Source organism: Ornithodoros turicata, chromosome 1 (assembly GCF_037126465.1).
Source record: "Ornithodoros turicata isolate Travis chromosome 1, ASM3712646v1, whole genome shotgun sequence".
Lineage (NCBI taxonomy): Eukaryota > Metazoa > Arthropoda > Arachnida > Ixodida > Argasidae > Ornithodoros > Ornithodoros turicata.
In genome coordinates this window covers 15,854,559-15,872,685 of record NC_088201.1, presented here as the reverse complement: position 1 = coordinate 15,872,685, position 18,127 = coordinate 15,854,559, and the positions used below count along the sequence as shown (strand labels likewise).

General features: G+C 45.3%; 2 protein-coding genes across 5 annotated transcripts in view; one reads left to right on the top strand and one right to left on the bottom strand.

Moving 5' to 3' along the window:
• The window catches only part of LOC135377530 (ATP-dependent RNA helicase abstrakt-like), a 289,645-nt gene that overhangs the window by 114,656 nt on the left and 156,862 nt on the right, over window positions 1–18,127 (top strand). For both annotated transcript variants that reach the window (XM_064610020.1, XM_064610019.1), the window contains exon 2: window positions 9,863–9,954. In XM_064610020.1, coding sequence (XP_064466090.1) covers window positions 9,877–9,954 — 78 coding nt within the window. In that variant the 5' untranslated portion in view covers window positions 9,863–9,876. The remainder of the gene's footprint in view (window positions 1–9,862; window positions 9,955–18,127) is intronic.
• The window catches only part of LOC135377531 (transcription factor collier-like), a 97,743-nt gene that overhangs the window by 57,662 nt on the left and 21,954 nt on the right, over window positions 1–18,127 (bottom strand). For all 3 annotated transcript variants that reach the window (XM_064610023.1, XM_064610022.1, XM_064610024.1), the window contains exons 2-7: window positions 17,291–17,347; window positions 14,057–14,210; window positions 9,766–9,829; window positions 3,873–3,928; window positions 302–375; window positions 112–180 (exon numbers count right to left, since the gene is read on the bottom strand). In XM_064610023.1, coding sequence (XP_064466093.1) covers window positions 112–180; window positions 302–375; window positions 3,873–3,928; window positions 9,766–9,829; window positions 14,057–14,210; window positions 17,291–17,347 — 474 coding nt within the window. The remainder of the gene's footprint in view (window positions 1–111; window positions 181–301; window positions 376–3,872; window positions 3,929–9,765; window positions 9,830–14,056; window positions 14,211–17,290; window positions 17,348–18,127) is intronic.

The window sequence follows — 18,127 nt, the reverse complement described above, 5'->3', positions numbered from 1 at the left end:
AAGAACGCTGGGAAGACATTGGCACGCTTGTTTAGCCAATACAATTCTATTCTATCCGAGTGTTTTGCATCCTGTTACACTTTTGTGACGAGTTAAAAGATGTGGGCTTACCTGTCAATGATGACGGGGTCAGAAGGAGTTTCATTCCGGTTGCCGCAGCTCTTTTTATCACAACATCGACTGAACAGGGGAAGGAAAACGTGAACTGCATTAGGCAGGCAGTCAAAACGGCGTGAATGAAGCACTTGAACGCGCATGCATGCGTACCTATTAAAAGATAAAAAGTTGTAGTTTGACCTACCTGCACATCACCTCGTGAGTAAGAAGAACTCGACACATTTCCGGATTTTTATCCTGACCTTCATACACAATTGCCTGTGAAGGATAAGTAAGGCAACACGTAAATATATTTGAGTTTATTGTTTTTTGTCGATGACCATCAGGTGAGCCGCCAACCCCATTCATGATTCCAATACTCCTACCGTTCGGAAAGCTTAGATTCAAGATACTATGGAACTGAAAGGGCTATAAAGTAAAATACATCTGCTCTCGTAAATGATAGACAGTTATTTCTCGATTTACCTTATGCAGCGCAACCGGTTTCCTTAAGTCTACAATTAGTGACAGGCATCGAATCATCGCGAGAAAGTCTGCTGCGAAATCCCTCAATAGCTATAACAAGTTCTCTCCTGTTCTCTCCAAAATTTTGTGATTGTGTTAGTGCCCGACCCAAACAACTCCACACATTCACTGACCAGTATTCTTCACTGAATTTGGTCAGCCCATAGATGTATTTCGCAAGACCAGCAAGTGTCGGGCGTTCGGTACGAAAAAAAAAAAGGGAAAAAAAAAAGAAATGTCAAGAAGGAGGCGGCATCCACTTCCCTACACCTATATAAAGTGAACTTGCTTCGGCGCAGATTGTTACTCTCCCTTGTCTCTTCCTCATCCATTGCACTCATCCCGCTTAGATAAGCGTGGCCGCAAGAAGTCCTCCCCCTCCTGCACCCCATGCAGCGGGTTGGGGGGTGGAGAACTCATCTTCCCACTCCATCGAAGCAGATGGGACTATATAGTGCCGCCCCTCCCTCCTTCTGTTCCCCCAAATTTTTCCATCTGTCGCAGAAAGGATCCCTCCTGTCCACCGCCCTCTTCCTCTGGGCTTATCTCATTCGCTTGATGTACTCAGTAGAGATGTGATTGTCTTGTTCTTTCTTTCTTTTTTTTACTTCTTTACGTGACTCTGTGCTTGCGTGTGCGCCCCCCTTTTTCTCGACGCTTCAATGAAGGGACACTGCAGCTTCCACTTCGGCTGCACATCCACCGCAAACTGGTTGTGTTTGGCCTCCAGTGTTTGTCCAGTGCGGGAACCAACGATCCGGTACGACGGCTGTTGTCCAAGGAAGTCAATAATGAAGAAGTAAAAATGGTGCTCTGTTCCGCGGGACAGAATCAATGTTCGCGAGTGTTAAAGCAATGTGTTGCTTAATACTGCTCTAATCTCTTCGTCGAAGTAGTTTCGTTGGTGCGTTTCGTTCGGTATTACATTTACAAGGTGTGTGACAGCTACAAAAGGCAACATGAGGACGAGCACTTAACGCGAGCCATTTTTTAAATCCCTTATTTAATGTGCATGCATGTTAGGTTCGTAGTCGATTTTGGAAGATGCGATGGTTTGCAGAGGTTTGGTAAAGAAGCTGTTTTAGTCGGTGCATATGTTTAAGACGTTAAAAAGCAAGCAAAAAATATGTATATAGTCATCGCGAGACTCATTCACGAGTTATCGAGGACCGAGTATTCTACAACACTTAACTTAGAAAAGGACGACGAACGAAATTGCCTTTAAAAAACGTTAAGACATGTTTGTAAAAACCGCATTTCAATACATGTCTGTCATTTGTAATGCATTTAACCACTCTGGGACCTCATCTTTGGCCTTCCAATAAGAAGGTCGTGGCACGGAGCATTTCCAAAATTATTAAGCACGGAATATTCGCGAAGATTAATACCCCTGTCAGACGGCATGCTCGAAGGACTTCGGGGAATTTTCATTTGCAAAAAATGACCTCTGAGAGCCGTGTCAGACGGCAGCTCAAAAGACCTTTCTAAGAAATGACCATCAACGCGAAAGGAGGCCCCCAACGACATTTGAGGAGCAGAAAGGAGCAATCTCGACAACAGTGTTATGCCATTGTACCCTCGCTACGGAGTGAAACTGTGTAAACGTATTTAGATCCTATTTAGAGAAGTGCATATGGCTTCTGCATCTTGATTTGTGGCGCACAGACCAACTTCAAATTTCCACAGCAGACAGGGAAAACGAAACCGAAAAAGGGAGCCAGTGAGGGCAGTCAGTTGAGGAGCACTCCTTTCCCGCCTGTCTGGCAGGCGCCCCCGAACAAAGGTCATTTGAGAGGCCGAAGGCCATTTCTCGCAATTGACATTTGAAATGCTGTCTGACTAGGGTATTACTCCAGCAACTAACGAAGGACAACTTGATTTTGAAGGCGTCTCGCCGATCTCCCATGAGCGGTGTCTGACGCTCGTCGTTCGTTTTCTAAAGATTCGTCACCCTCTAATCAGGAAGCATGAAAAAATTCGGGGCTTTCCCTTTCCATTTTGGCAACAAGTGTGCCGAGGTGACTTTCTCGAAGATTGAGCGGGGCGGGAAAAGATAAAAGGGAGTGGTGGGAGCAATCGCGCATCAGTGATCCGGAAATACATACTGAAGGACGACCGAACCTCCCCTCTCTTCCTTAAACACGTCTCGTTTTCGAGACTTCGGAGATATTCAACACGTTTGCAGCGGCACGCGTCTTCGATTGATATTTGTCCATGTTTATATTTCCATGGCTTAGTTCGCCAATGTTCATGTGCATGCACTTTTATTATAGTCGGTGCATATTTTTTGCAGCGCATTAAGGGTTATGTCACCTGTACTTCGTCCCCGAGCCCTCTAATAAAGAATCTAATAAAGATAGCCATTGGCAGAATCCTTTTTCCTCGCGAGTCCCTGTTTCAAGTATACGCCAGTCTTGACATTGATGTGTTGGTTACGTTGGCCATTCTGTCAATGCCACACGTATTCCCTTTAAAGGGCCTAACCAACCCTATAGTATACATCAGTCTAGTTGACAGCTCACACCCGGAGCGTTTCGACCTGCTTTCCCCTCGTACAGTTATCAGCATAGGGGAGGCCATTTCCAGTGCACTTGTGTAGTGCGATAATAATAGGACCTCCTGCGGTTCGTGGGGAATTATGACGCTCGGTGAATCAGATGCCACCTCCCTCCTCACCGTCTTTCGTATGCTAATGGCCAATTCCAACTGGAAGTGTCGCCGAAAAAAAAAGAAATTCATTGTCCCGTCTGATTAATAAACCTGGAAATAAGGAAAAACTAGAAATGAAATGCGATTTTTTGCTCATTTTCTTCTATTTTTCTACCTCGTCGGGGAATGAACGCACGTGCGCGCTAACCGGAAGGACATCCTAGGGAACCCTCCATTGTGCCATTTCCTGGGAGGGGCAACGACAAGAATGATCTAATTTCGGGCGTCCCGTCTCGGTGCCTCCCGCTAAGAACAAGGGGTCCTTCAATTGCCTTTTCATTAGTCGCACTCGGGCCGTGTAATAGCTATACAGAGTTCGACCCATCGAATGTGTATCACCTGTTTGCCACCCGCTGACTTATCGTAACAGTCTCTCTCCGACTCTCTCTGGATACGTGTTCTCCGAACGATCTCCCTTCCACAGCCTCTCGCGATGTCAAAGCGGGCTTAATATGGGCAGTCGACAGGTTTGTATCGCGCAGGACAGCTTCCTTTTCGGGAGTCTGGTATTTTTATGTGGATGAAGATGGATGGCGACTCACTTGTTTGGTGACGGAATCGATAAGGCGGACGTAGAGGTCTTGTTCTTGCCTCACACCTAAGGGAGAGTGGAAGAAAAGGATAAAATGATAAGCTCTCGCAAAACACAAGCGTCTCGTTGCAAAATACCGAACCATACTGAATAAACGCTTGGGTAAAGCAGGTCTGGACAAGTGCATGCTATAAGAGAAATCGTGAGGGCATTCGCAGCTAGCAGTATTATGTATGCTACGATGCGTAATACTGGTATACAACCTATACGTGCGGCAAGCGTACAGGTAACCACTATGTACATAAGTATGAAATTCGGACACTTTTCGGAACAAGTCTCCAATGACACAACAGTTGAAATGAGTTTTTTTTTCCTGCCGAAGAGAAATGAAATGACGTAAGGCTACCAACTAACCCAACTCTACACCATTGTCAAGGAATGAAGTGCTATGCTAATCTGCTGGAATGAAAGACAGTGCTAGTTTGTGTTGTTATTACACTGAAAATACTGAAATCCTCCGTGAAACCTGACAAAAACGTGCCGTTTCGAAAGTAAAATTTCGAGGCGTCACTGAGAGTTTATAATCTGTAACCTATCTGCAAAAAAAAATAATAAAGGAAAGCAGTCGCATTGTTTGTCATCAGTTTGTTGATCCAAACAGCACAGGGATACACAAGCGTACTGCCAACCTCACCACCCCACGCGAAAATTTGTTCATGCAATGCATCACACGATGAATAATTCAGATATTGTCCGTATCTGCTCTACGTGCCACCAACCACACCTCTCGATGCGCAAAGCCTGATGAGAGAAAATGAATCACTCTGTCTCCGCGCATGCAGAGATGACGTTGCACCCACATTCGAAGACTCTGTTAGGTACCTTACACCAAAATAAGGAAAGCAGCATCTCCAAGTGGGCAAGCTACAGCGCGGGGCTGACTCGTCGCGAAACACTACTTTTTCATGGAGACACCCCGGACGCATCAGCAAAAATATACAGATGGTGTTGGGTTTAGATGAGCTGCCTCTCTCTCTGTCTCTCTTTTCTTTGTTTTTTTTCCTTCTTTTTTTTTTTTTTGTCTGCTATGGGCAGCAAAGCTGACTCGAAAATCAAGCGCCCGAAGGACAGGTTGCGATGCGGGGATAAATATACAAAAGTGTTCCCTGCCAAAGTGTGTCGAAAGAAGAAGAAAAGGAAGAAAAACAGGAAAAGTGGCAAAGTTCCCGGTATCCTGCCGGGCGTGTATATTGATAAAATGGACAGAACGAGATGGACTCAAGAATGTCGAGCTAGCGAGCGAAGGAAAAACAGATAAATTCGCGGCAAAATCTAGCAGCGTGGAAGTGTCTGCGAGTACATTCTCGAGCGACTGTTAGATGGGTCCGGCTATGTATCTCAGCTGGCTGCTTTTATAACAGGACTTCTCCATATATTGCATGGAGATGTGATATGCGTTACTTCAACACGCCGCCTTCGGAATGTAACGCGGATACAAGGCGTCACCCGGTCTTTACACTTGGAAGAAAGATCGCGCGCACAAGACTGCAGGAAAAAAATTTAAATTTCGTATGGCTAGAGTGTAAAAAGAAATCACCCAGCAATGCCTCTATTCCGGTTAGACGTACGTCTTGTGTGATTCTTTTAAATCTGTCTAAATTTTAAAATTTATCTCTTAACAAAGAACGCCGTGTACTGTGGGTGCGTGCATAACCTCTACTGTAGTTTTCGCTAAGTTTGCGTTGCATTCAACAAATCGACGAATGATTCAATGCATATTCGTTAATATTGGAGGAAACCACTAAAATATGGATGTCTTTAGTGCAAATGTTTGCTTGGGAACCGTACTAGTCGAGTGCACAAATGAAACTATCGCACACACTCGACACGAATCTTAACACTGAGAAAAAGTAAATCAGCTGAAGGAGGCGAATACATCCTGGGTCTCGAGAAGACGTATTCAGCACGCTTTCTGCGACAGAGTTGAAAAGCATAACGTTCCTTTCCCCCGCTCCTCACGAGCAGGTGACGCTGACGAGAGCGGTCTCTTTAAGAAGCGTCAGCAGCTTCGCACACGGACTTCTTGGCGAAAGCAATCGCTCGCGTGCCTCGTGTTCCGCAGCGCGTTAACTGGATTACGTTTGTGCGGTTTAATCCGGTCATTTCCTGCTCTGGCGTCGCAATTAAACCGCCAGGGCGGATCATGCGCCTCATTCTTCATTTCTTTCGTCGACAGCGTCTTGCGCCGATGCCACGGAGCCTGCTCAAACATTTATACGCCAGCGGTCGCCTAGCAACGGGGTCGCCGCGAACGAGACGAGTCTGCCGCCAAATCCCATCTCGAACGCGTGTCACGTGACCGCGCCTCCAAACAAAAGATCACGTGACAAAGCGCTCTCGCGAAGACCATCTCTGGAACAGGACGCTCGGGGCTCCTCAGATGCCGTATTTCTCCGTGTATAGATGCCGTCTCGCACAGAGCACGTTGAGAAATGATGAGTCGAGCGTGTACGCCGCACGGATGAAAGCTGTGTCGGTAATGGGCTTGCCCAAAGAGGTTCAAAAACACTTCACGACGCGCAAATAAGTGTGACAACAGAAAACGCGAGTTGGTTGTGTGTGTCACGACTGTAAGGTTGAGATAAATACAGAATCAGTTGAAGTTGGTGAACCTGCGCTGTATATTTTACTGTGTACTCGTATTATCGTAATACTGTACGTTGTAATATTTACCGCTGTCAAAGTTCCACGTTGCTAAATGTTGTTAAACAAGAAATGTGCAGGGTAGCGTGTGCTCCATGTTGCTACTTAACGCGCATGAAGGTACATAAGAGTTCCGCTGTAGCCATGTAACTTCAGGAACGAAATGCCTATCAGAAAGCTGTTCCAACGCATCTACAGTTGTTATGCAAAAGCGATTCATGAGGAGGCGGAAACTAGTCTCTGCATTATTCCTGTAAAGCGTGCTTACCCTCATGCAGAGACTACTTACAGTGATGCGCACTTTACAGGCAAAAACGCTTTCGTTTGCACCAGGTTGGGAAGACGTTACCCACTGCTCAACAACTTAACTCTAACTTTCAGCAAGGTTATTGGTGCGTCTTATATAGGTGTCCAACACCAATAGGAAATACGACTTTTGAGACGTGTCATCATAAACCAAACTGGCGGTACGTCCGTCCCGTACCTCATTTCTTTTTTTTTTTTTTTTTCGCGCATCGGTGCGAGGAATGCCTGCCAGATTGCTACAACTTGTCCTCGTTTTATCACTTCCTGCTCTAACGTAATTGCCTTCAAAGCGCATCCCGTCTCTACTTTCTACATCTTCGGATCCGGTCGTCCCGACCTCTGTTCCTGCGTTTGATACCGCCTTAATCTTTCTTATATATCCAACTGACCCCCGGCTCATGTGGTTCTGGGCAATGCTGTTCCTGCCGTGTGGACGAATCGGAACTGGTGTCGGTTCCGAGTTTACGATCGCCCAGCGAAGCTACGTTTTATATCGCCTCATTTAGAAGCGACGCGATGTAAAGGGGAAGGCCGTGCAAGAGGCGACGGGACCCCATCTGGATTGCCAGTCCTCGAGCGGCCATTTAAGTAATCCGGGGGTTCTACAAAACCCACCACCCATAAAGGACAGAAAGAAGCTCGCATCCCGAAGGAATTAGGTGTTGCCAACCACGCAGTCTCGTGTTCTAGCAATTTATTCCGGGACGCCGGAAGAGGATGACTCGTTCTCCGAAACAGGGCCAAAGCTGGGGTCCACCGACAATATGGGCACCACGCTTATAAAGCGCTCCAAATAGACAAACCATAAAAAAAAAGTGAAAGAGGGGTCTTTGCCAAACTGTGTCACATTTACAGCGCTTACTTAAGCTAGAAAGTTTTCAATCGCTGACTGTAAGTAAAGGGAAGCTAAAAAGAGAAGGAAACGTAAAATCTGAATTGAATTAGACCGATACCAGTCGAGTAATATGCGGTATCTGAAACTGAAGCAAAGGGTCGGATGATTATGGGTAGAATAACTGTGGGTCATTGTGAATCAACCCTTGCGCTGACGGAAAACCCCAACTACCCTTCCTTTCTTTTTTCTTCTTCTTCTTTTTCTTAATAAACATATCCCCCCCCCCCCTCTCAACGACCGGCTGATCAGTGGTTTGATTTTTTCGTGAACTCAACAGTGAACTTACAATTGCCCTACACCTATTTTATTCGTAATCATCCGACCCTTTAAATACACTGCCACTGATGAGGACTGTGCCCAAGTAGAAGAATGGTCACTGTTCAAAATACTCCCGAAGGCTCCCAACCTATGAGGCTTTTGTTTCCATCTGCCTTCATCGTATCGCTGCACTGTCCAGCGGAATGTGACGTGATTGATTGCGTGTCTAGTTAGTTGGAGGCCCTTGGGTGAGTCGTCAGAATTGTGTTTTGTGTTTGCGGCTACATGGCTCAATAAAAAGTTGCGTAAAAAAATAAAAATAAACATGCCAGCGTAGCGTAGTGGTTAGTGCACTCGACCGGCAATTGAGAGGTGCGTGGTTCGATACTCGCCACTGTCTGCCTTTTTCGACGACTGCCATACTTCAGTCTTTCTGTTCTTAGTCACGTTGAGGCTTGTGTTGTGTTCGTTTGTTTGTGCGTTCCAGCCTCAGAACACGAATTTTCCACTTTTCAATGTGGTATCTTAAGATTGGTCGAGCGTCATCGCAAACAGTCGTCGTGTTAGTAATGGAATATGTTCGTGTTGAGAGACTTTCGAGTTGTTTTACGTGATTTTTCGTTTCCTCTGTTTTATACTCGTGCGCCACACGCTTTCATCTGTATTTTAACAGATTGGTAGAGTAAAGTGCTGCATCGTTCTCCGAGTGCGATGTATCGAAAGTGATTACTTCATGATTGTTATGATACGACGATAAAATGTGATAGAATTGTGTGTAATGTGATTATACAACCTTATCTCGCGTTCATCTAGGGCATCATTCATTGCGTGGCGTCCTGATACTAATATATGTTACGGGAAGTGCCTCACGACGAGAGCCGCCGATACTTCGAACAGAGACTGTTCTTCTTCTGGGCACCGTCCTCATCATTGACACGGTATTTAAAGGGTGAGGGATGACACGTTAAGGGTTCATAGGCATCAGCTCAGTGGATAGGAAAACTCCATCCAGTCTGTTACGACAGAGGTGAACAAACGGCGTCTCTTAACATTTCCTTACCAGTTCGCTCATACTAATGTATGTTTCTTTTCTTTAGTGCATATGTACGCATTTTCTAGCTTTCTCTACGTTCCTTATCACAGTATCTTTTTTTATAGCGAAAATCATGTGCTTTTTCTTCTTCTTTTTCTTTTCATTATTAGGAACGGATTAAATCACGCGACAGTTCTCGCGGTTCCGTTTTATAATACCAACGTTGCCAACCCCACTAGAACCGGGGTATCGACCGCGAGCTAGAAACAATATTGCACTCGACGATAGAAGTGAGGCGACGTATGACACGATACGCAAAGCTACGAAACAGCCCGCAAGGCATACAACATAGCGGCGGCGGCGGCGGCAAACATGAAATCGAGCGCTCCTCCTCCAGCGTGCACGCGCCGGAGGAAAAGCAACAAGAGAAAACGATCCTCGGAACGAATGCAGCCGTCGAAAGAAAAGAGCCTTCCGCAGGAGGAATCGAGCCGTAGAGAGAAAACGACATTCAACGACATAACGGAAACGAGAGATGTTGAAAGAGGCTATCGAAGCACTTTCGCCCTTCTGCTTGATAAATCGTGGCCTGTTCAAAAACGTGCCAATGGCGTTCCCCGTCATTGGCTGCCAAGGCACAAATGATGAGGCGCCCGTAGATTAAAGAGAAAGGATACTTCTTCGCCATGGCGATAAAAATGTGCTCACCGTTGGCGTATACCAGTTGGAGGCGGTAGTGAATGCCGTTGTTGGTCTTCTGGCCTTCGCTTTCCTGCCAAGTAAAAGAAACAATGCATTTGTGCAGGTTAAGAAGCAAGTATGCAGTTTCTAGATCTGAGCAACTACGACCTCTTTATGCTACGTCCGTTCAACTTCACATCGTCGTCAAAGTATCAGGTAATCTCTTTCGTGCAACAATGAGTTTTGTGAACATGGACGATGAAAGCACGAATATGAGCATATCCATATTCCTGCCTGCATCGAGTCAAACTTTCATTACTCAGAACGTCCTGTTTATTCATGAGCACCGAAACAAAATGAAATAAACTTGATTTGAAACTTGTTCCAATTCGAAGCTGCTGAGAAGAAACGCAAGTGTGATAGTTTATGTATAACCAGGGCCTCTCCACTTTCTTTTACTGCACGTATTTATAGCTGCAAATTACGTACCTCGAGTTACACTCGGTATAATGTTCCACTTGCAATGGGGTAGGGGATCGCACCATCGTGGTGAAACACCCCATCTCATCGTCATCATCTATTGTCGTCGTTGTATTTCGTACTGCACTTGTATGTGTGTTTCTCGCGTTGAATTCGATCCTCAAATTTCCTTCCCCTTGACACCAAAAGCAGTTTTCCCCGTCGGCCCCGGTGCGCGCTCACAACTAATTCATAAATCTTGTCGTCGTCCAACACATCGACGATCGTCAAACAAGTCACGGCGACGAGCACCCTTTCGCACCTATGGACTGCAAACGCTATATCGGCAGCTGCGAGCGCTGATGCGAATAGACTGACTAACGAGAAGCTCTGGTGGCCGCTGGTGATATCACGCCTAGTGCTAGTGGCCGCCAAGCGGTGTTTTCCTTTGCGTCGAATTGACCCGTGGTATCGTTGGCTCATCATGTGCGATCGCATTTTCTCCAGTTGTGCAACTCCACCATCAATATTTACAAACCTCGAATTACGACGAGATGGTTATGTTGGTTATTAAATTACGTTACTTACGGTCCCGAGTTTAATGTAAGCAGGAAGTAGGAAAGTTCCTAAAGACTAATTGATTTTACAACAAAAGAATTCAATTGAAAACGGTTGTGAGCTCTTGTGATAATACGTATGTAAATATGTGTTTATTTTCTGCTGCTTAGCTTTGAGGAAGCAGTGCCAGGAGGTTACGTGTAACGTGATGCCCTTCCATCTGGATGAGAATCCTGACGGGAGGACAACACGTATCACGCGACTTTCTGACACCGCTTCCTCAAGCGCGCTTTCTCTCTTGCCACTAAATGCGCAGAGCAAAATGACATCAAAATCTTCCGCTTTTTTTTTTTTTTTTTTTTTTTTTTGCGAGGCCATTTCCTCGCGTTATATTAGCTCAATCTTGTTTCTGAAAACGGCAACAGCATGAGCACACCAAAAGAACGGATGTTGTCATTTCTCTGAACGGATGCCGAATTTCTCTCGTAATAAAGTTCATTAGTCAAAGTTAATGGAGAACAACCCCAAGATATTGTGCCATAAAGCACCGAAACACCACACAACCACAGAGAGATGCGGGTGCGGCCATAATGTGGTCCACTTGACCTACTATATACAGGTTTTTTTTTTCTTCAATCCTTTACACGATTTTTATAAAAAAAACCTATGGGAGCAGCATAGATGTAATTTTTGCAGTTGAGTTCTACGTCTAGGCGGACATCCTCTCGAAGAACGTATGCAACTATTACAGGGCTAATTACCTAAAATTCATTAATTAACTCTTTAATTAGGAGATTTCGGGCAAAAGCGAGATAGCAGAATGAGAGACTATCCTGGTTGAAAGCCATTCCACGTTTTAAAAAATCAAAACACACGTGCGTTAAGATATCCATCCCCGAATTTTGATACGCAAATGAGCCAAAACCGAAACCGGGGCGACCGGGAACGCAGGGAGTACAGCTGTCATTTCACGTCAGAGGGCCCACGTGATTTGGAGCGATGGAGATGATTGGAGTAGTGTGCCGATCTGCGTGCCAGATAATCCGCTTTCCGGCCCAGATAAGACTCCATCGGCGAAGGTGATGCGCTCCTGAGGTGCGCTTTTTCAGTTTCGGCTCATTTGCATATCAAAATTAGGGGGTGGATACCTTAACGCACGTGCGCGGTTCGGGATTTTGTAAACATGGAATGGCCTTCAACTGGGATGGTATTTCATTCTGTTATCTCTCTTTTGCCCGAAATCCCCTAATTAATGAGTTAATTAATGAATTTGAGGTAATTCATCTTGTAGTTGCATACTTTTTTCGTGAGGATGTCCGCCTGGCCGTATAACTCGACTGCAAAAACGGCATCTATGCTGTTCTCATAGCTTTTTATAAAAATCCTGTAAAGGATAAAAAAACGCCCTCTATATATTGTAAATGTAATTTTTAAAAAATATTTCCTACCTAAAATTCTATTCACAGTTAGCGCGCACGTCCTGTACGTACCCGTGAATACGCAACAGACAATTTGCCCTGGGTTTGCTATGGCAGACGATGTCACATGCACTCCATGACTCCCATCGCACGTCAAAAGCATTCAGTTCGCCAAGGCAGTAAGAAATATGCATACTAGCATAATCGCCCGTAGTCTGACGCCGTTGTGTACAAGTATGTCGTTTCTAAGCATATTGAACCGCCTCATGTTCAACATATACTCTCCTGTCTGTCCGAGAAAGTCGAAAACACGGCTCGCTCCCTATGTGTGCGCAGACAGAAGTGGAAGTCGCCTTTAATACGCAACAGCACACACCCGCTCAACTCTAATTCTGTGCGTCGTCCTACCACTAGATACACCAATTTAATTTTTTTATCCTCGTAGGATAACCTTTGCTGCCAGAAAAAGATCGAGTATCGAGTGAACTATATCAAAACAAGCCACCTAATGAGTAACATAATCCGCGGTCTAGCTGCTAAACCCTGAGCTGCAGGATCAGGCCACCTACCCTTCAACTGTGCAAACAAAAAGCCCCGCGAACAAGCGTTCAAGCAGGGACAAGTCGAGTAATTGCGCTCCTCTACGGGAAAAGATCTTTCCATAAAAAGAAAACAGAAGGAAGAGAGGAAGGAGAATATGGGAGCAACAGCTCCTCATATACCTCCTGACTTGGCTCGCACAGAAACTCGACCACATTTAATTATTCTACAGCCATTATGATAACTCGATAAGAAAGAGAAATCATTTTGCCTGAAACGTGTATCCATCAGAGGTAAAGGAAGAGGCGGAGCTAAAGGTCGGTGTTCGTCATACTTGCGACGGTGATTTCTTTAACCTTTTTTTCTCTTTCGTTTCCCGACTTTTTCTGTTTTTTTTTTTTTTTTTTTTCCTGTTGCTTTTTGGTGAGCGACCAATAAAGCTCGCTGCTTTCGGACGTTCAGGTCAGTATGGCAAAGATCAGTAGAAAAGTATTTCACCCGGTATTCGGGAACCTCGGTGAAGCATTGAAAAGACACGTTTCTAAAGCGTTATTAATGTTAAGCTTGACAGGCGTTGTCATGACTAGTTCGTCTTGTACTTTCATGCAAGGAAATATCTCACAATCTCTAGCTTTTGCGGTAGATTTTCCAATAGCTTTCATGTGATCCCGGACTACCCTTAGTATTAGTCTTCTTGTATCGAGCATTATAAAATTTTTTGTTACGTGTATTCGCATAATAGTTCAACTAATTACCTTAATTTTTATCGGCTTCATTAGTTATCTAAAAATTGCAAGTCGTAATGCTGATTTTGCACTACAAGAAGACCACCTTATCAACTATAGTGCATTATTCGTCTCTATGTAGGGAGATACTAGACATCGCTAAATGAAATACAAGGAAAATTGTCACACCCTACTCTCATAATAGTCTAGATTCAATTAAATCTAGCTCTGTATTGATTTTTTTTTCTTCGCTAGTTAGTTTATAATTAACAAAGGAAAGAAGTAGGTGTGCATTCATACGGCCTTTGTCCCAAGAAATAATTTGTCAACACGATGTTTAAAGTTTTTTTTTAAAGATTTCGATATTTTTGTTTGCCAGGAAAATATTTGAACTGGTACGGTTATGAATTTTACCCAGTAAAATCGGCGTCTTTGTGCTTGTCGTTCTATGTTTCATGGCCTCATCGATTTCTACGTTACGTTACAATCGATGCCTCTTACTCAAACCAGTCATAAAGAATAGATGGACGCTGTCACTTAATGAGACGCATCACGCTTTTAACGCTTTCTCACCGATGCATCATGGTCATGCGTAAATTATAGGGCGTGTTCACATACCTGGTCCTTTTCCACGAAGCCCACAAAAGCCGTCCGCTCCACTTCAACCGGCTGACCGGCCTTATCGTAGAGGGCAATGACGAAATGGAAGAAGTTGCTCTTGCGAAGATTGGATGGAGGCTGTTTCTCGAAATGGGCTCGACCGAGGCCCACACTGAAATCCGGACGAATGCATCAGAAGGAGATTCCTGACAATTGTTCTAAATGTAGATGTGAAATTGACGAAGACGTATAAAAGAACACTCTTCCTAGTTCTAAATGTTCGTAATGCTAAACGCACTTACGGACGTTACGTGATTTGCCAGGGTACCATTTATTTATCTATTTACTTACACTCTTAAAGCAGAACTTCACCACATAACACGCTGAAGGCAAACAAACACAATGATCACTCCTGATTTGTGGAAAGCTTACCTCTTTTTGTGACAAGTGACATAACTGTCTCACTTATACGTCCCATTTTCGACGAATAACTATGTCATTCACGATTATGGGTGGCCACGAGCACGTTACGCAGTGAAGTTCTGTTTCAAGAGTAAACTGTCGGATTGCCATGAAGGGACACGAGCAAAAAATAAATGAGCCGCAAACTGCGGCGGTACGGAAAGTGACATACAAACTGTCTATTATTAGACAAAATGTTGCAAATGTTGTTTATGTAAATACTGGGCGAAGGTTGCACATCGATGGTCGACGTTGAGGCGGAAGCTCCGCCTTCTTCAGGACAAAATGAACCAAGCTACGAGCACTCCTGAAGTCTGTCATCGTGTCACAAGGGAGACGAGGACACACCACGACATGCGAGGGCAGCTCTTGAATGTTATTGTGCCACCATATATCGCCGCATTGTTGTATTCACGCCGACAGCACTGCATCCGAGAAGAGGGGGAGGGGGGGGGGGGGGTGATGTGCGGCCAGCGATGACGAGGACGACGCTTTTGGCCATATCACGTGGTATCTCCAATAATCATCTCTTTCTCGTACACCATTGCCACGAGGGACGCATTTTAACACCTGACCTGAAGAACGCGTAGGGGACCTTTCTGTCGCTTGTCTATATCCCCTTATTTCCCTTTCTCTCTAGTTTCTTCCGTTTTTTGCAGTGTAGGTGCTGAATCCCCTAACCTCTCCAGACTGACTCAGCGCAAGCTTTGCATTGCCTACTAATGTTTACATGGCACAGCAGCAGAAGCATTGTTCCCACTTCTTGTAACTGTCACGCGAACATTACCACCCAATTTCTCATTTTAAGGCACCTGATCCCAGCCAGAAGAATTTCCTTTGGAACTGGGAGGAGAAGGAGCTATCAACAGCCTCGGTGCAGGATAGGACAACAAGCAGGCGCGAAGCACTGGTCGCTAACCTGATCGCGAGACGGCGGCAGCCACGAACCCATTAGAAAGTCGATCTCATCATTGAAGCCTCGCTTTCCAACAGCCCTCGATAGATCAATAGAAGCGGCTGAGTGGAGTTTACGAGCGTCCTCCCCGGAGGTAGCCGTCTCCCAGCTGTCACTGGCCGCGTCACGCCTCGAGCCTGCCTAATGCACTCACGGCCCGACTACATGCAATGAGTGCTCTCGCGCTTTTAAAAAGGGATGACACCATGTCGTTGCTGGGCACTCTGTTTTGCTTTCGCGTACTCTATTTGATTTTTCTCGTGGTTGTTATTCCCGTATAAAATATGCATGCAGAAAGGAATGAAAGTATCTTGAAGTATATTCTAGCTAACAGGATTCGCGAGACAACAGGTTCACACGAGCTCGTGTTGGTAAAATGTGCGCAGGCGCATTCGTTCGTGTTGGAGTGAATTGATTGCAGCGTTAGGCACTGTGTCATGCGCGTTTGAATGCAGTAGCTCTTCTATAGGATAGGGCATGCGGAGGTTGCACCAGTGATCACGTGGTGGTGGCGCCGTTGTCACGTGTGCGTATAACGCTACGGACGGACCTACACGGTGGCTGGCTCTGCAAAGCTCACCGCTTTAAAAATCTACTCAGTCCACGTGTATATAGGGTTCAGGTGGGTACAGTTAGGACGACTCAGGCGTGACGCTACCCGATACGCTGGCTAGTTCTGGAACGACCCAGGCGTGCAGGAATTTTATCGTTCCTCATTTTATGTGCGAGTACCAGATCCCCAACCCACTCGACCCCACACACCGCTGATGAAGAAATCATGGTGATTGATTGAATCATTGATCGAAGTCGATGAAGGAAGTCCCACTTAAGTTGAGACCGAACATGCAGGATCGCGTGCCTACCACCTCGATCTCGACCTGTCCGCCCCCCCCCCTCCCCCCGTGTCACCGGATATCGTGCTGTTCGGCGGAAGACGAAAGTGCAGGCGACACTCGGAAAAGCTCTTCTGGTTATATATAAAGACGGATAACGGTACTCTTTATCTTTCCTTTCTTTTTTTTCCCCGCTCTCTCAGTGAGCGGTCTTTTCTTCCGCAACCAAACACGTTGGCTCTCGACCAATCTGTCTCCCTGCTCTTTTACCACCCTTCCTCGAACGGGGTTAAAAATCGATTTACAAATTTCGCCGACAACGCAAGGCGGGTACAAGACGAAGAGAAATTGCAATCTGATGCACGCGTGATTTGCGAGCGCTTCTGTCGCCACCCTGAACGTGTCGTTGTGGGATTTCGCTGGCGGCGGAGAACGATGCAAAATATTTCACTCGAACGGAAACCGTCAGTAGCGCCGCGTTGATTTTCTATTTGTTCCCCGTTTGGTGAAAAGCATGAGGTTCGGGACATTATCGCGCAAAGAAGTGAAGATTGACACTCTGATAGCGTTAGAAAGAAAGAATTTGTATTAGATAATATCGTAAGAAAACTTTACGCTCTCGTTTTTGTTCAAAACGTTTATCTTATTGACTTACGAGTAGTCATTTTGACACAGAAGCGAATAATAAAGAAAGGTGGATAGTGCTCGATACGTCGAGCCGCACTGCCAAATATCGCAAATTCTAAGGGCTTTACTTTGTAAACATCGAATAAAAAGTACGTAGACATGCCCTACATGTTTTCTAATGGCCGTACGCTGCCTGAGCCTGTTTTGTGTTAAACCTCTTCGTTTTAAATATTACTGACTTAGCCATCTTACATCGCCACCGTTATACTTTAATCGAAGAATACAGTTGACACCGAAAGTAGCTGAGCCTCACATGTGAGCATAGTGCATTCCAGTGTATTCCACTATGAGGACATACGCAAGAGTAAACTATACCTGAACAACATCCGTTGACTGGGCACCAGGTACTCTGAGCAGACGGCATCCATATTTCTGAAACGAGATAAAATTGCACTATGAACTATTGAACTATGATACAAGAATAGACAGTTTTAGTAGACCGTACGCTATCGCGTTTGCGTTCATAAGGAATAGCGTTGATGGTTCTGCGCACGCCCATAACAGAAAGAGAGCTTCGCGCAGTGCGCAGAACCACCAACGCAATATCTTACGTACGCAAAGGCGATAGCGTACGATGTACTAAAACTCTCTATTGACTGACGATATTTGAGCGGGCTTTTCTGAAGCAGAAATGATTTGCTAGAAAACATCCACGCCTTCCACTTTCCATTCTGCTCGCGCGCCATACTTCATGACAACGGCTCTGTGAAATGACACGTCCACCTTCGAAAGAAGGTTAATTACGTTCCCAACGCCCTCTTTCTCCTGCAGCTTAGCAATCATTATCCGCTTTTACAGGAATAAATGAACCGAGACTCGACAAGTGCCATCGCTCACCACGCCATGCGAAATGTCCGCTCGGATATACTGAAATGAGATTATACTTAGCCACTGTGAGGGCATTAGATGAAATTCCAAGTGCCGAGGTGCTTCAAGTTTCGTCAAGGTTAGAACGACTTTGCGAATAATTCTGGACCACCTTCTTTTTTATTTACTTTCTCGTTGCTCTTTTTTTGCTCCGTTCTGTAGAAAAGGGCCGGAACGTCATACGGTCGAACGGTCTTACAGTAGAATGGAGCCAAGCGTCGGTAGGGTTACAGAGTCGTAGTCCCGCAAGCTGAGGTAGATAAATGAAATTGTCGGGCTAGCGAG